Source organism: Salminus brasiliensis, chromosome 3 (genome assembly GCF_030463535.1).
Source record: "Salminus brasiliensis chromosome 3, fSalBra1.hap2, whole genome shotgun sequence".
Classification (NCBI taxonomy): domain Eukaryota; kingdom Metazoa; phylum Chordata; class Actinopteri; order Characiformes; family Bryconidae; genus Salminus; species Salminus brasiliensis.
In genome coordinates this window covers 47,955,028-47,981,831 of record NC_132880.1, presented here as the reverse complement: position 1 = coordinate 47,981,831, position 26,804 = coordinate 47,955,028, and the positions used below count along the sequence as shown (strand labels likewise).

Sequence of the window (26,804 nt, the reverse complement as noted above, 5' to 3'; positions counted from 1 at the left end):
AAAGAATGAAAAGAAGCCATATCTTTTAAAAAAATTAATGCTCAAACATGAATTCGTAAGTATGCAGGGGAGATAGAGTTTAGAGCTGGTCTACTCCAGGTGAACTGCGCTACCTGGGTGGTGAAGAGCCTCAGGATCAGGTGACATTCTCCTTGCACTTTAGACGCACTGGACCGTGGCTCTAGTTTGAACCACTTATCATAGCCAACCACTGGAATCTCCTGTGGAGAGAAAGCAAACCATTGTGTTTCCAGAAATCAATTTGACAAATGTACAGACTGTGCCGTGTTTATGGACACTGTAGTGGACTATGGAGAAGAGCCTTGAGACATGCAGTGACTCTTTGGTTACATTTTGAAGACCGATAGATCAAAGGTTCTATTTTGCAGACCAGTAGACCAAAGGTTCTATTCTGAAGACCAATAGATCAAAAGTTCTAGTTTGTAGAGCAACAGACCAAAGGTTCTATTCTGAAGACCAATAGATCAAAAGTTCTAGTTTGTAGAGCAACAGACCAAATGTTCTATTCTGAAGACCAATAGATCAAATGTTCTAGTTTGTAGAGCAACAGACCAAATGTTCTATTCTGAAGACCAATAGATCAAATGTTCTAGTTTGTAGAGCAACAGACCAAATGTTCTATTTTGAAGACCAATAGATCAAAGGTTCTATTCTGAAGACTAATAGATCAGAGGTTTTATTTTGAAGACCAAGAGATCAGAGGTTCTGTTTTGAAGACCAATAGATCAGATGTTCTATTTTGAAGACCAATAGATCAGATATTCTAGTTTGCAGATCAATAGATCAGAGGTTCTAGTGTGAAGACCAATAGATCAGAGGTTCTATTTTGAAGACCAATAGATCAGATTTTCCAGTTTGCAGACCAATAGACCAGAGGTTCTGTGTTGAAGAACAATAGATAAGGGGTTCTAGTTTGCAGAGAAATAGATCAGAGGTTCTAGTTTGAAGACCAATAGACTGGAGGTTCTTGTTTGAAGACCAATAGATCAGAGATTCTATTTTGAAGAACAATAGATCAGAGGTTCTAGTTTGCTGATCAGATCAAATCTAGTTTGCTGATCAGAGATTGTTTTTTGAAAACCAAGTTTCCGAGTTTCTAGTTTGAAGGCCAATACATGGACAGTGACACAATGTTATATATCGTGTAATGTTGCCTCTGTCCACCTGCCTGATGTTTTGGAGATGTTCTGACCCAGTCATCTAGAACATCACAGTTTGGTTCTTGTCAAAGCATCTCAGACTCTTACGCTTGTCTGTTATACCTGCTTCTTCACCTTCAAGAACTGACCATTCACTTGCTGCCTAACATATCCAGGAGTCCCTGCAGATGAAGAGAATCAATGATTTCCACTTCATCTGTCAGTGACGGTACTACTGTTATGTGTGCAGACAGTAGTGAAGGTTACTTCATTATTTTAGTTAATGGGTGCTAAACACAAGTTGGTAAATATAATTAGAGCAACTCAAACTGTGTAAACTGTGTTTCCCCATCAGCTGTGTCCAAAACGTATTCAGACATAGCTTCTAATTAGTGAACTGGCTGGCGTAGAGTGCACACATTGCTGCCAGCAGCGCTCAGTTGCACACAGATCTTGTATAATTTACATCAAAAACCACTGCCAACAGAATGGGATGCTGTGGAGCAGCTGAGCCTAAGGTCACTATGCCTAATGTCCCCAAGCACCAGCTAGAGGAGGCACCTCTACCACCCAGCATTGAGCTGTGGAGCAGTGGGACTGTATTCTCTGGAGTGATGGTTGGAGCTCCATCCAATACTTTTGGGATGATGTTGAAGTGGCAGAAATAATCGTCCAATATCAGTACCTGGCTTCACTGATGCTCTCATGGCTGAATGCAATCAAATCCTCCATGCAATGATCCAATAACAAGTGTAGAAAAAGGAGGGGGGGGGTGTCAGACTCCCTGATAATACCCTTGGGTTCAGAAGCAGTGTTGGATGAGCAGGTGTCTACAAAGACTCCTCAAACTTGCAAAATGTGCGGCACAGTCTCTTTACCACGGTAACAGCCAATCAAATTGAGTATGCTAATGGGCTCATGCACTTCTTAAAGGCTTGTGATTATGCTCCTTTGCTTCTTTATTTTTAATTTTTTTTTTATATTGATATTTTTTTAAGGATGAGGCATAGCTGTGGTGTCTGGACTTGGGCAGTATGTCATTTACACCAGAGCAGCACCTTCTGGTGCTTCTGGCTTCTGGGCTTCTGGGAAGTCTATGTTTAGAGTATATATATATATATATATATATATATATATATATATATATATATATATATATATATATATATATATATATGATTATATATATGAAAAATATGATTGACATTCTTACTCTCACATTTCTGGTGCTGGGTTTGTGCCGAATATAAGTATGTATAGCACTACAGTACTGCCAATTATCCCATCCTTTAGTAGCACCCCCCCATTGGCAATGCTCCCTAGAAGCATCGGGTCCCCAGCTCCACTGGACAAGTTAACGGACAATGTTGGCCAGCACAGCCTCCACCTACCCACCCGGAGAGAGAGCGCAATTAATTCCGAGGGGAAGGTAAAATATTTAAAAATGTAAAAAATACCATTAAAGGAGGCGGATAGGCCTATTGTACACTATACTGACAAAGAAAAAGTATTTGGACACCTGCTCATTCATTGTTTCTTCTAAAATCAAGGGTATGAAAAAGAGTCGATCCATTTGTTAGAGTAACTGTCTCTACTGTCCAGAGAAGAAGGCTAGGCTTTCTACTAGATTTTTTTTTAGCATTGCTGTGAGGATTTGATTGCATTCAGCAACAAGAGTGAGCATTGGTGAGGTCAACGCAGAAACACCCAACCTCATCCCCAACTTCCCACAAAGTACTGGATGGAGCACCACCATCCATCATTCCAGAGAACAATGCAGTTTCACTGCTCCACAGCTCAATACTGGGGGGCTTTATACCCCTCTAGCCCACGCCTGGCATTAGGCAGCATGGTGCCAAGAGGTTCATGATGTTGATCTGCTGCAGAGAGTCCTATTCTATTGACTGTACGTCTCAACAAGGACTAGACAAGCTGTGTGTGTGTCCATTTTTACTAACCTTTGGACATACAGTGTACATTGGGACTCTCTGGCCTATAGAGTATTAAAAAATTCAATGTGCATCTCTACATGTCTGGCAGTCATTTTATTCCTGGCATTTCATCAAACAGAGCTGATTCAGCTGAATCTGCAGACTATGAACGGCATAAAGTCCCAACAGCAATGTGAAAGACTAGTGGAGAGCAGGCCGAGACAGGAGAGCTGTGATTGGTCAGTCGAGGTTATTTCAGCATAGTGATTTCTGAATGCTCTCAGAGTTCAGATATTAGCACTGTGTTTAAATCTGAATAATAACTTCTTTACATTATTATTATTATTATACTAATTTATTTGCATTATTTGAGCAGCTGTTTTGAGCAGTTGTCATTTCTGCAAATAAATAAATAAATAAATGCTCTAAATAATAATATTTTTATTGGTAATTTAGGGGAAATGTTGTCCCTGGTTTATGAAACAGAACACAAATGTTCATTTCCCTAAAACACACTGCCTATATATAATAAAACCAGAGAATCTGATCATGTAGGGTGGTCTCTTCATTTTTCCCAGAGCTGTATATAGAGTTCTGCACTGCTGTATTTAAGCTTGGGCAGTGACATGGTTGAGACGGTTAGTCATAGTGATTTCAAATGAGACTAATTCAGGGCAGCTTGATGACTAATATTTGACATATATAATATTTTCTGACATTTTGTCCCAATTCTCTGACCTAGCCCCTTAAACACTGCTGGTCTCCCTATTGTGACTGGCAGGCGAGGACAGACTCACTATTTCACCAGCTATTCAGAAATTCAGAGCTTACATGCAGCGGGATGTTCAGGCAACCCAGAAAGTCGTCTGCGTTCTCCTCGCTGCACGATGCTGCCGCCCCATTGGCCCTCACAGACTTGGCGATTTGCTTGAAGTACCTAAGTGTGATAACGAGTTCACGTCTCGATAAGTGGAAGCAAAGGCAGCTGGCCTTACAGAATTCTCCACGGTTTGCATGCAGTTCATTCTCAAGACTACGCAGGACATACCTGCCCATTCCTCTGAGCCCACTGATCTCATTCAGCTTTCGACACGCCTCGGCCACAGACACATCATCGTCATGATCCCTGGGGAGGGAAAATGGGTTTCTGGGTTATGTCGCACAGGATTTTTGCTTATTTTTAAGACATGGCCTTAACATTGGCCTGAGGAGAGCAGATCAATCAAACGAATGTCTGTAATGTGTTAAATAACTATTGTCTAATACTAAGACAACGGGAGATGCCCCTCTGCTCCTCAGGTGCAGGACATCCATGTAAAGGTAGAGGTAGAGGTGTTGCTCAAGGGTCCAACAGTGGCAGTTGCTGAGCCAGGGTATCGAACCCACAACCCTGTCATCAATAGTCCGCTCCCGGGGAGCAGAGAGGGTGAAGGGCCATGCAAAAGGGTCCAACAGTGGCAGTTGCTGAGTCCGGGTATCGAACCCACAACCCCGTCATCAATAGTCCGCTCCCGGGGAGCAGAGAGGGTGAAGGGCCATGCTCAATGGCCCAACAGTGGCAGTTGCCGAGCCCGGGTATCGAACCCACAACTCTGTCATCAATAGTCCGCTCCCGGGGAGCAGAGAGGGTGAAGGGCCTTGCTCAATGGCCCTACAGTGGCAGTTGCTGAGCCCGGGTATCGAACCCACAACCCTGTCATCAATAGTCCACTCCCGGGGAGCAGAGAGGGTGAAGGGCCTTGCTTAAGGGTCCAACAGTGGCAGTTGCCGAGCCCGGGTATCGAACCCACAACCCCGTCATCAATAGTCCGCTCCCGGGGAGCAGAGAGGGTGAAGGGCCATGCTCAATGGCCCAACAGTGGCAGTTGCCGAGCCCGGGTATCGAACCCACAACCCTGTCATCAATAGTCCGCTCCCGGGGAGCAGAGAGGGTGAAGGGCCATGCTCAAGGGTCCAACAGTGGCAGTTGCCGAGCCCGGGTATCGAACCCACAACCCTGTCATCAATAGTCCGCTCCCGGGGAGCAGAGAGGGTGAAGGGCCATGCTCAAGGGTCCAACAGTGGCAGTTGCCGAGCCCGGGTATCGAACCCGCAACCCTGTCATCAATAGTCCGCTCCCGGGGAGCAGAGAGGGTGAAGGGCCATGCTCAATGGCCCAACAGTGGCAGTTGCCGAGCCCGGGTATCGAACCCACAACCCTGTCATCAATAGTCCGCTCCCGGGGAGCAGAGAGGGTGAAGGGCCATGCTCAAGGGTCCAACAGTGGCAGTTGCCAAGCCCGGGTATCGAACCCACAACCCTGTCATCAACAGTCCGCTTTACAGAGATCCGGATCTGAGCCTTTTATGAGCAAGTCAGTGGCAACAGTGGCGAGGAAAAACTCCCTCGGGTCGAGGACTCCCTTCAGAGGAACCAAGACTCAAAAAGGGAACCCGTCCTCCTCAGATCGACAACGGATCAGAATAATAAGAAGCAAAACATGAATAAAAACAATAATAAAACTAAACTGAATTAAGAAAAAAATAGTAAATGTGGCGTCAAGCCATACAAGATGAAAGCGCTGAGGCAAGGAACCAATAACTAAACATCCAAATTGTTCTTTCAGCCACCATGGTTCTAGATAAAACCATTACATTTACTAAAGAACCAATGAAGACCCTCATTTTAGGCTAATCTGTTATGTGTGTCAGTGATAATTATAAAAAGGAACCTTCAGCAATTGCCAGCATAGCAGCATCTTACCATATGTCCAAATGCAGGAGATCATTCTGGACATCATCGATATCACTAAACCAAAAAAAAACAAACAAACAAACAAACAAAATAGGACATAAACATCAGATAAATGTTAGTTCAAAGTCATTTCGACTTGTGTACTGGGAAACTTTTAAAACCCTGCCAAGTACAATGCTGTGAAAATAAGTGGTGTCAATCTATAAAAAGATGTTTAATAAATAGCAATATTCTGTGATTACTTTCAAGTTAAAATGAGATCCATGAATTTTGGGGAATTTTTGAGAATAAATAAATGTGTGCCTAATAAACTGTCTAGATGAATCATTTTCTTATAATATCTCAGTGCAGTTTAGTGAAGTTTAGCCTCGAGCATGACGAAGCTCAAACACAGAAGCAACTTTTTAAAGAGATAAATGGATGGATTAAGAGCTAAGAGCTAGGAGAGGAGTGTGTGTGTGTGTGTGTGTGTGTGTGTGTGTGTGTGTGTGTGTGTGTAAGAGAATTAGAGAGTTAGTTATGAGATTTAATCCATATATCAGCAGAAATAAAGTGTCTACCCTAATCTACCCTCTGAGCTCAACAGTAGCGATGCTGTGTTTACATCCCCAAATAAAAATGCTAATGTGTCACTAGGCTCTGTAAACCTACCTAAGAGACCTAGAGAAGTGAGGGATAATTAATTTGGAGTTAAAAGAAGATTAGCACAGAAATGTTTATGTATGTACAATGTCATCTCGTCCTTATTTTCTCTATTTTTACATATTGTTCTCAAACTTAATGTGTATAGATTTTCCGTACAAAATAATAACAATATAAATAACGTTGAATATGTCACTAAATATCATATTATTAAAAAATAACAAACAAAATAACAACTAACACAATTTTATATTGGTTAATAACTCGCTGCATGGTCTTTGTTGACAATAATTGCAAATAATTTCTACATTTTTTTATGGCAGTCTTTCATATCTTCGAGGATTCATTTCCCTTCCTTACATTTACATTTACTTTTTCCACAGAAGGCATTTAGCTTAATCTTACAAAAGTGTGTCACTGTTTACTCAGAAAATACCCTTAACTAGGTTGTATCTGCTAGAATCCAGAAGATCTTAGACTCTACTAAATACAGAAGTCAGTCTGGAGACTGACAATCCTCCATACACTCTACACTCTTCACCCAAGTCCTCTCAGAAGAGGAGGGTCTTCAGTCTGGGTTTGAGGACAGCGAGCGTTGGACTCTGCTGTTCGGACACCCAGGGGAAGTTCGTTCCACCACTTCGGTGCAGTACAGATATTTCTGTATTTGTATACAGAACCTGTCTATAGAACCCTATTTACATATATGAGCTGCCAGATAATCTCTACTGGATACTGGAAATCAGGAATTTGACCCAAAAAGGGTTCTATACAGTCCTGAAAAGGGGATATTTTACTTGGAAAAATAGTGAACACATGGATTATGGATTCTACCTCTGTGAAGAACACTTTAACCAGGCAAAGAACCATTAAAGCATCCATATCTTTTGTATTAGATATTTCTCCTGCAGCACCTCTGATTATTAGCTTTAAGTTAACTTAAGAACCCTCTGCTATAGAACAGCATCAATCATGGTCCCTTCAGTACAAGCCATTTCTCCAGGTTTAGAAGTAGCACAACATCCCCACATTATAGCACTACCACCACCATGTTTGAATGCTGGGATGATGCTCCAGCTGTGAAATCAGTATTTACTGGACTTCTGCTGCACCACAGGCTATACTTTGGACCGGTCTGTGCCTAGAACCATATCCAAACAATGCTTTTCTGCTTTTGCACCTCTGGTGAGATTTTAGCAGACCAGACCAGACCTTCCTAGGAAGATTCATCATTAGTGTGAGAGAGCTCTCAAATAAAGAATCATCATTTTCACTGTGGTTCTGTGGTCTAGAACTTCAGACTAATGTATGTATAGTCATGGACGACCCTTCCTCTCTAGAGAGTTGCCCAGGCGCTCGTTCAGTCTCTCGTCACTTCAATACTTGACCACTGCAGCTCTCTTCTGGCTGGTCTCCCTCTGCGCACCATCAGACCCCTGCAACTGATCCAGAACACAGCGACACAGGTCGTCTTCAATGTTGCTAAATTCAGCCATGTCACTCCACTGCTGCGTTCTCTGTTCACTGGCTTCCTGTAGCTGCTGCCCAGGTCATCAGATTCAGACCCCTGACTCTGGTCTACAAAGCCAAGACTGGACCAGCCAGCCCCTCCGTACTTGATGGCGATGGTCAAAAGCCGATCTGCACCAAGAGCCCTTCCAGCTTCAAGTACGGCTCGGCTCGACCCGCCATCCTTTAAGATCCACGGAAGACGAGCGCCCAGGCTTTTTACTGTCCTGCACCGAAGTGGTGGAACGAACTTCCCCTGGGTGTCCGAACAGCAGAGTCCAACGCTCGCTGTCCTCAAACCCAGACTGAAGACCCTCCTCTTCTGAGAGTACTCAGGCGAAGAGTAGAGTATTATCGACTCCATATTGACTTGTGCTTAGTAGAGTCTAAGATTAGAGGTTCTTCTTTGGTAAACAGTGAAGCACTTTTGTAAGTCGCTCTAGAGAAGAGCGTCTGCTAAATGCCTTAAACGTAAATGTATGTAGTCTGTCTTTCTTTCTTTTGATCCTGGTTGAAAGTGCTGGTAGAAGCAAGCTTTGGAGTTTGCATGTTGGACAAATTTGCTGGTTAAATAAAAGATATAATGAATTGCTTCATGTTTGATCAGGTTCACTTTGTCTAATTTTACATTTTGATGAAATATCCAGAAGCATTCACTGAGACAAATATGCAATAGCATAAAAAAATCAGGAAGGAGCTGAACATTTTCAGGGCACTGCATGAGAAGGTCACAAATATCCATGTACAGAAACAAATTAAGCAATTACGACTGACAGCTTTCCCATCACTGCGTGCCTCACGCCTTGTTAAGCAAACCAAATATCCAAATCAAAACCTGAGTCTGATTAGCTTCTACTCACAAAACAAAGTGCTCGTTCCACACGGGGTTCAGCGTCTCAGGTTTGACCTCCGTCACCTGGATGTCCCTCGCTGCCAGCACTTCCTTGACGCTAGAGCGCTTCTCTAACTTCTCTTTTCTCTTGCGGAAGCTGAACTTCCTTTCTTTCCTCTCCTCCGTCTCTCGAGGGCTTTGCCCCAAGAGAATTCCCAGCATGCAGTATGGGTCGCTGTATCCTACCCAGTCCCCGAGCGAGAGAAAATAAGGTTAATCTCTTACAGAAACGACACAAAACAAAATATATGAATAAAGGTGCTTCATAGGGTTCTCTGAGTGACACCATAGAAGAACCACTTTTCAGAATCAGAATCAGAAATACATTAAAGATAAAATAAACACTTTAAATAAAACACATTTAGAACAATGAGAGAACAAATTGAGAAAAACAAAAAATGTACTTATAGAAATATAGTAAAGTGGCATATTTGTATTAACTGTGGTAATAAATATGAAAAATTATTGCACAGATTAAAATAAATTACAGTACATTTACAGCATTTAGCCAACACCCTTATCCAGAGCAACTTACAAGGTTACTCATATTACAGAGGTGGGCCAATGCAGTGTTAGGAGTCTTGCCCAAGGGCTCTTATTGGTCAAGCGCAGCCCCCACAGTCACCCAGACCAGGAATTGAACCCCAGACTCCCACATGCTGTGGTAGCTCACTGGCTGGTCGCGCCACATCAACCACCAACCAAGTATCAGTAAACCAATCAAATAAAAAAACATGTATATCTGTTAAGAACTTTAAAATACGTAAAGAACCTTTACATCAACAACCTTTGAAAGCTTCTTCACACTCATATATCTCAAAATTATTGGTCTTCATGAAATCAAAAGTCTTCTCAGAATTTTGACATACTTCTCAAAATGAGTTCTTTAAGATCTTAACCTCCTCAGACCCGGACTTTTCCTTGGTGTGCATTTTTAACCTATTTGGGATTAGTAGGACCTAACAAGTATAGAAATCAAACTTAGCACTTAGCAAAATCATTGTCCTCATATGAGGCCAAAGGGTCAACGTTTTTAAAAATGTAATGAGGACACAGAGTCACAAGGGGTTAAGTCTTTTAAACCCTAGTATCTCCACTCACTTCTACCTGAGTGATGAATGTCAATGCTTCAGTTGATACTTCAGCTTCCATAGAAGTCTCCTTAAACCCTAGTATCTCCACTCCATTGATCTGAGTGATGACTTTTAATACCTTAAGTATAGAATAAGGGCTCTTTGGGCTTGTTTACACCTGGCATTAACACTGGATGTAAATTCTAAGCATTCCGGTGTTCATGGAATTATATTTGACTGTAATGTTGCTGAGCAACCCAAACCTAATGTTAACCAACTATATGGAATGAAATTCACGCTATTCAGTGGCCCGTAACTCCATTTCGTTCCACTGTCTATTGCTTAGTAACGCTGTCACCATGCATCTTGGTCTACATTCAGCTGATGTATTGAGCTGTGATTTTTGCCATACACTATGAGTTCACTGTGGGAGATTGTAGCTCACAATCACGCTCAAATTCCACTTTACATTTCAGACACTCAGGTACTAATTAGTGCCCTGAAATATAAACAACAACCATCATTTTTTATTAAACATTTATAAAAGTGGTTCTTCTATGGTATAAATCAAAGAAACCTTCATAGCACCTTGTGTATATACCCTTATACAATAATATACAGCACTGAGCAGAGGTTTTAGGCCCATAATCCAATTACTCTAAACCCCGTCTCTCAGCAATAAGAGTGTTTTGACTGTAGAAGCTCCAGATACCATCAGAACAGATGCAGGCGAACATAAATCCAGTAAAAAGGAGAAAGAGCTTCTCATTCTGAAGAAAGAAAGTAGTGAGATCTTGACGGTGAGCTAGTCTGAAGAACAGAGCTCGGTTCCTCCAGGTTTCTCCTGGACGCCCCCCAGTCCAGCCAGCACAGCGTGGAGGATGCATTCAACTCCATCAGCATCAGCAGCAGCAGCTCACCTGATTCACCATCATTAAGCCCTGATTTACCACCAAACCAGGTGTTGATCTGAGGAGAACTCTAAATAATACTAGACTCCATGAGAGAGGAGAACTTTGGAGATGTTCTAATGATGAACACAGTGATGGAGAACCACCACCACTTTCTGTAGGAGTGTTATTATTATTAGTGTTTATTCTAATGTCAGTGTTTTACTAGTACTTTTACACAGTACTGTACATTGGAAGTAGGGATAGGCAGTACTGACATTAAAGTATAAAATATTAATGGTTCTTAGTGATGTAGATTGGGCATTATCAATACAAGCACTACACAGTGGACGGCATGTTCTACCTCACTGCCCTTCTAAAATACTGCATGGAAAAGTCAAAAGAAGCCCCTCTCACCGTTGGCATCCTTGGCCATGAGATTCTTGCCTTTCATGACAGAAACCCTTAGAGAGAAGCTGGCTCTCTGCAAAAGAGAGGGTCAGACATGCAGGTTACCAAAGTGTTGTAACAGAAACAAAAGCCCTTATTAGTCGCCACGCTCAGAGAGGAGCTTTCACAGAGGAAGCTGCTCTGGTGGACAATTAAAGAAAGAAACTAGATGTACACAAACGCCTGCTTCACTGGTTTTAATTTTTGGGGTAGCTGGGAGAGCCAACACTGAAAGATCTGCGTGAACAAATAGTGGGCTAATAATTTGACTTGAATTAGTTTATTAAAAAATATAAAGCAGCCAAATATAATTATGGTTCTTCACCCAACACCACTGTGTAGTTCTGTAACTCCAGACTGTATCCATCTGTTTCTCTGTTATCAGCCTCCTTTCACCCTGTACATCAATGCTCAGGTCCCCACAGGACTGACCACCACAGAGCAGACTGTAGTATTATTTGGGTGGTCGGTCATTCTCGGCACTGCAGTGACCCAGACTGACATGGTGGTGGTGAGTGTGTGTGTCAGGAGTGTGTGTTGCGCTGCTGCTGCTGCTGGTACGAGTAGTGGATCAGACACAGCAGTGCTGCTGGAGTGCTTAAACACTGTGTCTGTCCAATCACTGTCCACTCTATTAGACACTCCTACCTAGCTGGTCCAGCTTGTAGATGTGCAGTCAGAGACAGAAGCTCTGTATCTGCAGCTGCATAGTTTGTTGGTGTTGGTCATCCTCGAGTCCTTCATCAGTGCTCACAGGACGTGGCTGCCCACAGGACGCTGTTGGCTGGGTATTTCTGGCTGGTGGACTGTTCTCAGTCCAGCATCCACTACTCGTACCACCAGCGCAACACACACTACTAACACACTCACACCACCACCATGTCAGTCAGTGTCACTGCAGTGCTGAGAATGACTGACCCACCACCCCAATACTACAGTCTGCTCTGTGGTGGTCAGTCCTGAGGAGTCCTGACCATTGAAGAACAGGGAGGAAGGAGGTTACGCTACACTGCAATGCTATAAACATCTATTATCAGTGGTGCAAACAGTCAGCACAGACACTGTAGCTGAACTGAAAGTGTAGCTATAGTATCACAATGTCACTCAATTAAAAAGGGGAAGTGGACCAAAAATATACACAATATGACAAAAGTATTGGGACACCTTGCTTCATTGTTTCTTCTGAAATCAAGGGAATTAAAAAGAGTATCCTACTTTTGTTGGAGTAACTGTCTCTACTGTCCAGAGAAGAAGGTTTTCTACTAAATTTTGGAGGAGCATTGCTGTGAGGATTTGATTGCATTCAGTGACAAATGCGTTAGTCACCCCACCTCATTCCTAACTCCCCCCAAACTCATCCCAAAGATATTGGATGGAGCACCATCCATCATTTCAGAGAACACAGTGCTTCCACTGCTCCACAGCTCAATGCTGGGGGTCTTCATACCCCTTTAGCCCGGCATTAAGTTCATATATGTTGTATTTTATTGGTCATGCTTCTCTACAGGGACGAGACAGACTGTGTGTGTGTGAATTTGCACATCTGTTTAAAATTAAATGATCTAAATGCATTTATTAGAAAGGGTGTCCACAAACCTTTGGACATATAATGTATGTTGTTGTCTTGTTATGTCATACTGAGCTAAATTAGACACATAGAACATCCACAGAATGGAGGTTCTGTACACAGTTCTGTACCCCAGATCTGTCCATCCAAGAAGCATTGAGGCTACCAGAGACTTCCAGTCCTCTCCTGTCTGAGGGTAAAGAACTGGACACGATAATCCTCGAGGTGGAGCTTTTGCTGTCTGCAGGAGTATGTGATGGTATTTCTTTGAAAATGCTCGACTGCGGTTCGCGAGTGTGCAACCCTGCAGCACCAGAACCTTTCAGGAGCTGGGAAATCGATAGGCGCTCTCTCTCTCTCGGTCAGAGCTTCAGAGTGACCACTGCGAGAGAGTGCGAGGAACGTTCGGACCACTGTGAGCACCATTTAAATGGCACAATATTGCCCAGTGCCTTTCGCAACCTTTTTAAAGGAGCGTGTCGGAGGAGCCCGGAGCTTCTTTCACTGTGACATTTCAGAAAGCCGCTGAAGGATGAGGAATTAATTGTTTCTTTTTTTTCTTTTAATATCATCTTCTTTAACAGAGGGAGGCTCGGTGTGTAGTAGGGCTGGGTGATATGGTACAACTGCATTGCATCATGATATTAGACACTGAGGTGTATTACTCAGTAACTACAGGGCTTCTGATCAAACTGATGGGGCTTTTCTTTTGTAATGGAAATGTGTTCATTGATTTAATGATTTTTACAATGTTTATTGCAGACAAAATGAATCAGCAGCAGCTTCAGATTTTCCTATACTGAGCACAGTGATTATTCTGAGTTTTCTCCTATACTGAGCACAGTGATTATTCTGAGTTTTCTCCTATACTGAGCACAGTGATTATTCTGAGTATTCTCCTATACTGAGCACAGTGATTATTCTGAGTTTTCTCCTATACTGAGCACAGTGATTATTCTGAGTATTCTCCTATACTGAGCACAGTGATTATTCTGAGTTTTCTCCTATACTGAGCACAGTGATTATTCTGAGTATTCTCCTATACTGAGCCAGTGATTATTCTGAGTATTCTCCTATACTGAGCACAGTGATTATTCTGAGTTTTCTCCTATACTGAGCACAGCGATTATTTTGAGTATTTTCCTATACTGAGCACAGTGATTATTCTGAGTATTCTCCTATACTGAGCACAGCGATTATTCTGAGTATTCTCCTATACTGAGCACAGTGATTATTCTGAGTATTCTCCTATACTGAGCACAGCGATTATTCTGAGTATTCTCCTATACTGAGCACAGCGATTATTCTGAGTATTCTCCTATACTGAGCACAGCGATTATTTTAAGTATTCTCCTATACTGAGCACAGCGATTATTTTAAGTATTCTCCTATACTGAGCACAGTGATTATTCTGAGTATTCTCCTATACTGAGCACAGTGATTATTCTGAGTATTCTCCTATACTGAGCACAGCGATTATTCTGAGTATTCTCCTATACTGAGCACAGTGATTATTCTGAGTATTCTCCTATACTGAGCACAGCGATTATTTTAAGTATTCTCCTATACTGAGCACAGCGATTATTTTAAGTATTCTCCTATACTGAGCACAGCGATTATTTTAAGTATTCTCCTATACTGAGCACAGCGATTATTTTAAGTATTCTCCTATACTGAGCACAGCGATTATTCTGAGTTTTCTCCTATACTGAGCACAGTGATTATTCTGAGTATTCTCCTATACTGAGCACAGTGATTATTCTGAGTATTCTCCTATACTGAGCACAGCGATTATTTTAAGTATTCTCCTATACTGAGCACAGCGATTATTTTAAGTATTCTCCTATACTGAGCACAGTGATTATTCTGAGTATTCTCCTATACTGAGCACAGTGATTATTCTGAGTATTCTCCTATACTGAGCACAGCGATTATTCTGAGTATTCTCCTATACTGAGCACAGTGATTATTCTGAGTATTCTCCTATACTGAGCACAGTGATTATTCTGAGTATTCTCCTATACTGAGCACAGTGATTATTCTGAGTATTCTCCTATACTGAGCACAGCGATTATTCTGAGTATTCTCCTATACTGAGCACAGTGATTATTCGGAGTATTCTCCTATACTGAGCACAGTGATTATTCTGAGTATTCTCCTATACTGAGCCAGTGATTATTCTGAGTATTCTCCTATACTGAGCACAGTGATTATTTTAAGTATTCTCCTATACTGAGCACAGCGATTATTTTAAGTATTCTCCTATACTGAGCACAGCGATTATTTTAAGTATTCTCCTATACTGAGCACAGCGATTATTTTGAGTATTCTCCTATACTGAGCACAGCGATTATTTTAAGTATTCTCCTATACTGAGCACAGCGATTATTTTGAGTATTCTCCAAAATCTGAGAATTACTATTTAATTACATATCATATCATTGTGAAATTGCATCTTCAGTTATTATGTTCACATTTTATACATTTCTGTTAACCAGATAAACTCTGTAAAAAATCTCATTGGATTATTTTTGTTGCATCCAAACCAACACTCAACAATGAAATAAGAGCATTACTGCAATGGATGCAGAGTTTAAACTCAATGAGCACAAGAAACTAAATAATTACAGATATGTATTTTCCCAGAAATCAGTAGACCTTCTCTGAAGACCTAGAAGGCCCTGATGGTTCACATACTACACTACACAACTGTGGTACTAATTGAAAGCTGAAAATCTGCTTATTTGACAGAATTCCTCTACATATTTCCAAGATTTCAACAATGAATACTACATTACATGCTTCAGCTTCAGCTGCTGGTTAAACCCTTGATATGCCTGATGGTTAAAATCACAATAAGTGGATACACCCAGAGGTGTATGGCATTATTCACATGGTAGAACCTTTCTCATATGGTGTTTCCAAATGTAATATATATATATTTCTATGTAATATGTTACATTTTAGCTATGTGGTGAAAATCACAAGCCCACGATCATGACATTATGACTTTCAGCTCCTATAGGGCAGGCAGAACCGGCTACGTTATAGTGATGAAAGGAGTAGAAAGGTTGACACCAGCAGACTGAGGTTGAGAGACAGAGCAGATAGAGCAGATCTCTGCTGATGAACAGACCCTGCCTCACCTTGGACTCCCTCACTCTCTGTAGAATGATGTCGTGCTCCTCTTGACCCATATCAAACACCTGGGGTAGAGAGCCAACAGGGAAAAGACTGTTATCTACAGAATCAATGCATCAAAGCACCAAAGAAATGAGACTGAACGGACAGATGAATGAATGAATCTAAGCTGACCATCTGCTTTTGTTGAAATGGTTAAAATGGCAGCAAGTGAACAGTAAGTTCCAAACCGTGAGGTTCTGGATCAGGCATCAGATCTTGTGGGGTGTTCCAGATGTTCAGTAGTCAATACCTACCCAAAGTGCTCCAAGGAAGGACAACCGGTGAACCGGCAACAGGGTCATTGGCACCCAAGAGTCTCATTGATGCTTATAGAGGCCCCGCCTACCTCACAAATGACAGGACTTAAAGGATCTGCTGGTGCCAGATATAACAGGACACCTTCTTGTGGAGTCTATGGCTTAAATGTTGGGAGGACCTACTCAGTATTAGGCAGGTGGTGCTAATGTTCTGGCTGAGCGGTGCATGTTTTTGAACCTTCCAAGTCAATTAGCTAGCGCTTAACATGCAATTGACTGTATGGTGCTATGAAAGCGAAGAGCCAGTGTTTTTTATTTGTGTATTTTCTTGTTTGTTCAACGCTAAACTAACAGCTGAGGTATTTTAGGGTCAGTCGTCGCCTATGAGTCAATAAATGGTAAGTCAAACTCACAGGTGATGGCTGAGGTAAAAATAGTACTTTTTTTCTAGGAAATGACGGAGCAGGTTCTTCAAATGCCATGGAGACGAAGACAAGGCAGGCGGCTTTTAGAGTGACAGCGGCAGAGTGGATGTAATATCAACGCTGAACATCAATCCCCAGCAGGCGTGGGCTTTGATGTTTAATCACATCGGAGACAAGAGCATCTGCTTCGATTCATAAAACCCAACCCAAAGCAAACAAGCCTGCGACCCCCCGTTCCCCTCTTCCCCCCGTCTTTCTCTGAGGAATAGGTCAAAACCATGAGCAACAATGTGTGTGTGTGTGTGTGTGTGTGTGTGTGTGTGTATGTGTGTGTGTGTGTACCTTCATTCTACATTCTCGCAGTAATCAAAGTCTACTAATTGTTTGTATCTCAGCGGATCCTGACACGCAGCGGAAACAGCGCGACTGCAGCAGTTCTTTATTTATTTTGATGATGAAAAAAAAAACAATGAATGTGAGACATACAGCGATCTACTCGCCTTATTATGAGAGTGGGAAACAGGAAGTGTGTACCTTCTGGAGGTAACTGAACATGTCCCCTTCGTTGGTCACATACTCAGGCGATGGCACCCCGACCCGGTTGACCACGGTGTAGACGGCCTCCTCGTACAGCAAGTCCAGCTGAAGGAGAATAATTTGGATTACCATGTGAGACAGAACAGCGTTCAGACACAGTGCAGAGCAGAGGAGCAACATCCGATCTGTGGAATCTGTAATTAGGATTAATTATAATAATTAAACTGCAGGAAAACAGCTGGTTAGATCTGTAGTGGTCCAACATCATCTCAGAGAGCAGGACCGACACTGAAGGCAGCTGCCTCCATACCTTACTGACAGTGTAGTCATGAAGTTCATGCCTGTAACTGAACTGAGTGTGATGTGCTATCCATCTATCGGCCTGTCTGTCTGTTTATCTATCTGTCTTTCTGTCTGTCTGTCTGTCTATCTATCTGTCTGTCTGTTTATCTATCTGTCTGTCTGTCTGTTTATCTGTCTGTCTGTCTGTCTATCTATTTGTATGCCTGTCTGTCTATCTGTCTGTCTGTTTATCTATCTATCTATCTATCTATCTATCTATCTGTCTGTCTGTCTGTCTGTCTGTCTGTCTGTCTATCTATTTGTATGCCTGTCTGTCTATCTATCTATCTATCTATCTATCTATCTATCTATCTATCTATCTATCTATCTGTCTGTCTGTCTGTCTGTCTATCTATCTATCTGTCTGTCTGTCTATCTATTTGAATGTTTGTCCGTCTGTCTATATGTCTTTCTGTCTATCTATTTATCTGTCTGTCTATCTGTCTGCCTGTCTGTCTGTCTATATATCTGTTTATCTATCTATCTGTCTGTCTATCTATTTGTATGTCTGCCTGTTTGTCTATCTCTCTATATGTCTTTCTGTCTATCTATTTATCTGTCTGTCTATCTGTCTGACTCTCTATCTATCTATCTGCCTGTCTGTCTATTAATCTGTCTGTCTACCTATTTATTGGTCTGTCTGTCTGTCTATCTATCTGTTTATCTGTCTGTCTATCTATTCGTATGTCTATCTATCTATCTGTCTTTCTGTCTATCTAATAATCTGTCTGTCTATCTATTTATCGGCCTGTCTGTCTGTCTGTCTGTCTATCTCTCTATCGGTCTTTCTGTCTATCTATTTATCTGCCTATGTCTATCTATCTGCCTGTCTCTCTATCTATCTGTTTATCTATCTATCTGTCTTTAGCCCCTCCGCAAGATGCCTCCCTGGGTGACTGCTTATACTGCCCATACCTAAATCTGCCACTGCTGACAGCTAAATGTTAGCATTTAATTTTGATAGGATTAGCTGGTAGCTGTTTTCACCCAATAAAGTGTATTTTAAGGCTAGAATACTGCTCTTAATATCTAATAACTCATTTTCCAACTAAATTTGCCTGAAAGAAAGAATCCCCATCAGGATAAAAGTGAGTCTTGCTGTTTGCTGCCAGAAAAAAAATCTTTAGTTATCTTTAGTCACAAATATTTTAATTTTATGCACAGACTGGTTCCTCTCCTCCACTGTATCATTACTGGAGCTTTCTGCCTTTTTATCTCTTAACTACGTTTCTGTGAGTCACGATATTATGTGAATCATAAGGCGGCAAAGGCTACATCTACTCTGCTTTCACAGAACAGCCAATTTGAGTAACCTCAGCAGGCAGAATTTCATCTAGACTTCGGATTCGGACATGACTGGGTGTCCTCCTGCCTCACAATGCTGTCTGAGCCGGCAGCATTTGTTTTCTGTTACAGACACAGCCAGTGTTGCAACGATGGGTGCAGGATTTCTACTGGAATGTAATGAAATTCGCAAAAAGAAACCATCAATTTTTAAGGTTTCTACTGGCCCATAAAAAAGTCCAGATTCTGGAGGCTTCTGGAATTGGGAATCATCATATCTTCCACATTTTAGAAAATAGTGGACATCAAAACTGTCAAATAGAACATATGCCATTTCTGTATGTTGGACATCTACTATGTAGGGCTTTTCAGACCCACCACACAGCTGATTGGCTACAAAAACGGTTTCCAACATTTTATAACATTTCAGTTTTAGTACTGAATAGAAATTGCTGGTAGAGTGAACGTTTTAAATAACACGTAGTTTTAAATGTACTTCACTATCTGTATTAGCTTTAGCGAACAAAGCATTTAAGCATACAAAAACACACACCAACAAACCTGTCTCTCCTGAGTGGGTAAATGACCAATTGTGCTCTCTCGGACTCCACTTGCCATTGATGGAAAAGCGCCGTGGCTCCGTCGTGGGTTTGACCTCATGAACTCAGGACCATAGTGGCAGCACATTAGACTGCTGAGTCATTCACAGTGCTCAGACTTAGACTACATCTAACATTTGTATTTGGACTGAGAGAAAATATGGCCCTTTCTAACATTACTTTCATGTGGTTTCAACTTGTTATCAAATGGTCATCTTAATCCTTTGTCTCATCTTTTGTTACCCTTCGTCTGCCGGCCTAAAGTGGTCACTCTCTCTCGTTGTTCGAATAACCCTCAAAAGGTGACAACAATCAAGTGGTCATACCGATGACCTTTGATGTGTGATGACCATCAACCCCTCTCAACTTCATCCCCCTCCTACCCCTCTTTTTAAACTGATAACTATCACCCCCTACTGTTGATACTCCAAGTGCCCTGTCCTTCATCCCCCTCCTACCCCTCCTTAAACTCCTCTTCATCAACCTTTCTCCTCCCACAATTTCCAATGTATATAAGGCCCTCTCAAAATATCCCTAATCAGACTGGGTTGACCGTGACCGATCGAGTTGTACATCTCTGTGTGTATCAAAAAAACTCCTCTGACTCCTTAATCTGTCTCCTGTATGCCGGATTTCTAACAGGACAAACTAATGTATTGTACGTAAAGTATGAGAATGTAGGTTATTTTTAATGTGTCTGTAACTGTAACTGTGATGTTCTAGACGATTGGGTCAGAACATCTCCGAAACCTCAGACAGGTCTTGTATGGTATGGTATGCAGTGGTCAGCAAACATATAAATGCAAATATAATGAATATTACTACTTAATACTTGGATTTGAGAGTGTTATGAATTACAATGAGTGTCTGAAGTATGGAACCCATAGACATCACCAACCGCAGAGTTTCCTCTATTGAGATCCTTTACCAGGCCTTTACTGTAGCCGCCTTTAGGTGCTGCTTGTCTTCGGTAAGGCAGAAGCTGCTCCAGCTCTTAGGTTGCTTTCGCAGTGTGGGTTTTTTATATATAGTATATATATATATAGTTCCTTTGTTTCAGTGTCCCATGTCAGGTCAGGTCACTGTTAGCTTGGTTTGTGCTATCCTGTCTGTTTGGGTTTCTGGTTATGTCAGTTTTTGTATCTGTTTTTGTTTTGCTCTGTTTTAATTGATATCTAATAAATGTTAAAAAAGGAAACTGGGCTCTAAGTGGCTCATCAGTCTAGAGCACTACCAATATGGCCTGGGGGTCACGAGGTTGAATCCCCAGCCATGCCTCTTTGCCATCAGTGGTCGGAATCCGAGAGAGCACAATAGGCTGTGCTCTCTACAGGTGGGAAGATGGCGCTCTCTCCCCATCATCACTCTTAAAGCATTGTTGGCCGGCAGCTGATGTGATGGAGCTGGGGACCCGACGCTTTCCTCCCTAGCATGTCGGCCATGTATTGGAGGGTAGGATACCCTGCTAGTGTCAGGAGCATTGCTAGGGTTAATTGGCAGTTAAAATTTAGGAGAAAAAAGGGAAATAATTGGCAAACAAAGAAAAAACTAAACTGTTGATTTGGACACTTTACAAATTCTCTAAAAGAGTTTGTTTCTTCAGTCTAATGATGGCCTAATGCTGGAGCACTTGCTGACAGTTCCCATAAACATCTTCCTATCTTTCTGTCGGTGGTCTAATTACTTTCGAACCTGTGGAAACTGAGGGACCTTGTAAAAATGGTGGTATTCTTATTGAAATATTTGAACTAAAGCAAAGTTCATACTTCAGTCACATCACTTTATTTTAGTCCACCGAGGTGGTGTACAAAATTGCCATTTTCCAGCCACAACATTAGTACCACTGACAGGTAAGGTGAAAAAATGGATTATGGTCGTCTACAGTGGCTCCTGTCTGTCAAGGGGTAGATCTATTAGGCAGCAGGTGAACAATCAGTTCTGGAAGCAGTAAAAATGGGCCAGCATTAGAACCTGAGTCACTTTGACAAGAACCAAACTGTGATGTTCTAGACAGCTGGGGCAGAACATCTCCAAAACATCAGGCAGGTCTTGTGGGGGGGGGGGGGGGTGGTTCCCCACAGGGTCATGGGAACCTAAGGCTTACCGATGCTCATGGGAGTCCCACCCACCTCATAATTTACAGGACTTATTAAAGGATCTGCTGCTAAAGTTAGTCTTGGTCCCAGATACCACAGCAGGACACCTTCAGAGGTCTTGAGGAGTCCATGTCTCACATGCTCGGATCTGTAGTGGCGGAACAAGTGGGCCAACTCAATATTAGGCAAGTGGTACTAATGTTATGGCTGATCTGTGTATGTGCATATTGTGATGGTTGACAATATATGTGTCTGAGATCAGTTCTGATGAATCAAGTCTCCTCCTGGGCTGCATGCTCATATAAGTGTCATCAAATGACGTCTGTTGTGTGGACAGAGAGGTGGATGAGAGATGGAACAGAGGAGGAAAATACATTTTCAGAAATATCCGGATGCCTCTGGACGAGGCATCGGAGGGTTAGACACTGTGATTTGCATTGTGTAAAAATGGAAAGCTCTGTGTAAAACTGCATCTGTTACTCCTTTCTACACTCAAAAGCCTCACCTCATTCCTGGTGGCTCTCTCCAGAACGAAGACCTGGTCCGTGCGCTCCGGAGGTGGTGGACCTGCGATAATCTCCTCCTTGAAATGTATGTGAGGGAGAGAGGAGTGAGAGGCTGAGGTGAGGCTTAGAAAGCAGGGCATGGAAGAAAATCCCCAAATTGCTCAGCAATGCCCAGCTCTGTCGCCATGCAGAACTAAGAGTGGGTCTAAGATCTGCTCTGAGTTGCATTGCCTCTCATTATCAGATATTACACTCTATTTGTAGTTCAGAGCTAAAGAAGGAATCCATTGGCTGGTCTGCCTTCACCTCAACCCTTTAAATTCTCCAAAATCCCAAGCTGTAAATACTGAATTCTTCATAGAAGATACTGAATAATTCATAAGAGTCACTGAATAGTTAATAATGCATACTGAATAAATCATGGTTGGATACCAAAAAAGTATAGCTTATACTGAATAATTAAGTATACAAATAGTTACTGAATACTTTATAATGTATATTGAATAATTCATAGTGGATACTAAATAATTTATAAATAATACTGAACCCAATTATTGTAATTACTGAATAATTAATTTTAGTTTCTGAATACATTATAGTAGTTTTTGAGAAATTTATAGTGGATACTGAATAATTCACACTGAACGCTAAACAAATTACAGTTGCAAATCATTCATAGTAGGCACTGAACAATTATTTGTAGTTACTGAATAATTTAGAGTATATACTGAATAATTCACAGTGGATATCGAATCACAACAACGGTTTACAGTAGGTACTAAATCATTCATAGTAGGCACTGAATAATTTAGAGTAGGTACGGAATAGATTAAAATAATTCATATGCACTGAATAATTCAGAGTAGTTACTGAAAAATACATAGTGGACATTGAACCATTTACAGTAAGTACTAAATCATTCATAGTAGGCACTGAATAATTCATAGTGGATATTGAATAATTCAGAGTATATTCGGAATAATTTATTCATAGTGGAAATTGAACAGTAGGTACTAAATAATTAATCGCAGGCACTGAATAATTTATAGTGGACACTAAACAATAATTTATTATTGATATTGATTAATCATAGTAGTTACTGAGTGCTGAATAGTAGTTACTGAAACTGATACGTAATGCATACTGGATATTGAATAATTATAATAGTGGATAGTAATACTTAATTATCCATACCAAATATTGAATAGTTATAGTGGATGCTTAATAATGCATATTGCATATTAAATAATTCATAGTGGATACTTAATTATCCATATCGAATATTGAATAATTCATAGTGGATACTCAATAATGCATACTGGATATTGAATCATTTATAGTGAATCCTTAATTATCCATACCAAATATTGAATAGTTATAGTGGATGCTTAATAATGCATACTGAATATTGAATCATTTATAGTGGATGCTCAATAATGCATACTGGATATCGAACAATTCACAGTGGATACAAAATAATGCATACTGGATATCGAACAATTCACAGTGGATACTCAATAATGCATACTGGATATTGAATAATTCATAGTGGATACTCAATAATGCATACTGAATATTGGATAATTCATAGTGGATACTAAATAATGCATACTGAATATTGAACAATACATAGTGGATACCAAAGACATTTAGAGTAGTTACTAAATAATAAAAATAAGCCTAGGGTTCGATGGGTTAACGGTCAGAGAGCTGCCCTCCTCTATAAACCTCTCAATCTGGAAAATGAAATCAGAGTCTTGCTTTGTGTGTAGGTGCAACACAGAGCGAAAGCCGCTGAGAGCAGCTTGTGATTGCTGAACCCACAGCCTCTATAAGCGGCCTCATCTTACCGTCTGCACACAAAGCTTTCTACAGCCCTAGGCCGCCCTTCTCCCGCTCGGCTCATTGCAGAAAGACTCGGAGGGGTGCCGGAGCACGGCGGGGCGTGCAATCCCCTGCGAATCCTATACTTACCTCAGCTTGAGTGGCAGCTAACAGACTCTCTTGCTTCTGGACAATTTTGCTCATTCGCTCAAAGAACTCTCCGTTCCCCTTGGCAACCCTGCAACACATAAACGGATTTGTTCAGCAAAACAAAAAAAAAATTGCATCTCATGGTTGTTTATCTCAAATGTGCTTAGAAAAAGAGTTCCCCCTCAGAATTCAGAGAGAAAAAGACTTCCCTCTGATGAAGCACTGTGCGATCATTAGCAGACTCTAGCAGGCAGCCCATTGGGGACCACCGAGGTGTCAGTCATCTGCAGTAATAAGTTGAAGCCATCAAGGATTTATAACGGATGTAGCTTTTCAAGGCTGTTAAATATCTCTGGTAAAAACTAAAAACTTCATACAGCTTTCAAACAACATCCAACTCATTTGAATTCTACATCTTTTAAATGATTGTTGCATTTATTGAAGATGAAGACTTTAAACCCTAGACCACCCAGACCTGCTGAATCTGAACATCACTTAGACAGAACCTCTCTGTAAATGTTCCACAGAGATCTGAATACAGCTGTGAAACAAAGTCGATGAAAAATGCAAGTCTGGAAATGGTTACAACAGTCAGCTAAGGCTCTGAGACACCAGCGAACCACAGTGATGCAACGGAAAACAATGAATAGTGGTGAGCTTTCCCATGAGTGACCAGCCCACCAACACTTCACAGAGAGCACATCATTGACATGTGCAGGAGGTCACAAAGAACTCCACCAACTTCCAGAGAACTGTAGGACACAGGATAAAAATGGACTGTAGGACACAGAAAAAATGGACTGTAGGACACAGGAAAAATGGACTGTAGGATGCTGGGCAGAAATGGACTGTAGGATTCTGGGGAAAATGGACTGTAGGATTCTGGGCAGAAATGGACTGTGAGATACTGGCCAGAAATGGACTGTAGGATACTGGCCAGAAATGGACTGCAGGACACTGGGCGGAAATGGACTGCAGGACACTGGGGTAAATGGACTGTAGGATACTGTGGATAATGGACTGTAGGACCTTGGGCAAAAATGGACTGCAGGATGCTGGGCAGAAATATACTGCAGGACAATAAGAAAATGGACTGTAGGATGCTGGGCAGAAATGGACTGTAGGATGCTGGGCAGAAATGGACTGCAGGACGCTGGGGGAAAATAGACTGCCGGACAATAAGAAAATGGACGGTAGGATGCTGGGGGAAAATGGACTGTAGGATGCTGGGGGAAAATGGACTGTAGGACACTGGGCAGAAATGGACTGTAGGATACTGGGGAAAATGGACTGTAGGATGCTGGGCAGAAATTGACTGCAGGACGCTGGGCAGAAATGAACTGCAGGACACTGGGGGAAATGGACTGCAGGACACTAGGGACAATTGACTGTAGGAAACTGAGCAGAAATAGACTGCAGGACAATAAGAAAATGAACTGTAGAACACTGGGCGGAAATGGACTGCAGGACACTGGGGGAAATGGACTGTAGAATGCGGGGAAAATAGACTGTAGGATGCTGGGCAGAAATTGACTGCAGGATGCTGGGCAGAAATGAACTGCAGGACACTGGGGGAAATGGACTGCAGGACACTAGGGACAATTGAGTGTAGGAAACTGAGCAGAAATGGACTGCAGGACAATAAGAAAATGAACTGTAGAACACTGGGCGGAAATGGACTGCATGCCTCGCCGACGTCTCGTCTTGGATGGCGGCTCACCACCTCAAACTCAACCCCAGCAAGACGGAGCTGCTGTACATCCCGGGAACTGCTGGACCAAGAAACAATCTTGCCATCACCTTCGAGAACTCGCTGGTCACTCCTTCTACTGAAGCTCGAAGCCTTGGTGTAGTGATGGATGATCAGTTATCGTTCTCAAGTCATGTTGCAAACGTAACTCGGTCCTGCAGATTTCTTCTGTACAACATCCAGAGAATTCGACCCTTCCTCTCTAGAGAGGCCACCCAGGTGCTTGTTCAGTCTCTCGTCACTTCCAGACTTGACTACTGCCACTCTCTTCTGGCTGGTCTCCCTCTGCGCACCATCAGGCCCCTGCAACTCATCCAGAATGCAGCGGCACGGGTCGTCTTCAATGTCCCTAAATTCAGCCATGTCACTCCACTGCTGCGTTCTCTCCACTGGCTTCCTGTAGCTGCCCGCATCCGATTTAAAACCCTGACGCTGGCCTACAAAGCCAAGAACGGACCAGCCCCTCCGTATCTGATGGCAATGGTCAAAAGCCGATCCGCACCAAGAGCCCTTCGAGCTTCAAGTACGGCTCGGCTCGACCCACCATCCCTCAAAATCCGCGGACGACAAGCGTCCAGGCTTTTTTCTGTCCTGGCACCAAAGTGGTGGAACGAGCTGCCCCTGGATGTCAGAACGGCCGAGTCGCTCGCTGTCTTCAAACGCAGACTGAAGACCCACCTCTTCAGAGAGTACTTGGACGAATAGTTCTATGGTCGCCTTATTGTATTGTGTTTAGTAATGTCTAAGCTTGGAGGTATCTTTTGTATTATTAGTCTATTCTAACTAGCTAAGGCTTTTTCTTGGGTAAATAGCAAAGCACTTTGTAAGTCGCTCTGGATAAGAGCGTCTGCTAAATGCCGTAAATGTAAATGTAAATGTAGGACACTGGGGGAAATGGACTGTAGAATGCGGGGAAAATAGACTGTAGGACAATAAGAAAATTGACAGCAGGACACTGGGCAAAAAAAGGACTGCAGGACATTAAGCAAAATGGACTGCAGGAC

General features: G+C 42.0%; 1 protein-coding gene across 4 annotated transcripts in view; it reads right to left on the bottom strand.

Moving 5' to 3' along the window:
• Nucleotides 1-26,804, bottom strand: part of baiap3 (BAI1 associated protein 3) — an 83,670-nt gene that overhangs the window by 23,579 nt on the left and 33,287 nt on the right. For all 4 annotated transcript variants that reach the window (XM_072676426.1, XM_072676427.1, XM_072676428.1 and 1 more), the window contains 10 exons: nt 24,051-24,138; nt 22,076-22,153; nt 17,247-17,354; nt 15,994-16,053; nt 11,248-11,314; nt 8,836-9,049; nt 5,834-5,878; nt 4,140-4,217; nt 3,923-4,028; nt 114-221 (listed from right to left, as the gene is read on the bottom strand). In XM_072676426.1, the coding sequence (XP_072532527.1) occupies nt 114-221; nt 3,923-4,028; nt 4,140-4,217; nt 5,834-5,878; nt 8,836-9,049; nt 11,248-11,314; nt 15,994-16,053; nt 17,247-17,354; nt 22,076-22,153; nt 24,051-24,138 (952 nt within the window). The remainder of the gene's footprint in view (nt 1-113; nt 222-3,922; nt 4,029-4,139; nt 4,218-5,833; nt 5,879-8,835; nt 9,050-11,247; nt 11,315-15,993; nt 16,054-17,246; nt 17,355-22,075; nt 22,154-24,050; nt 24,139-26,804) is intronic.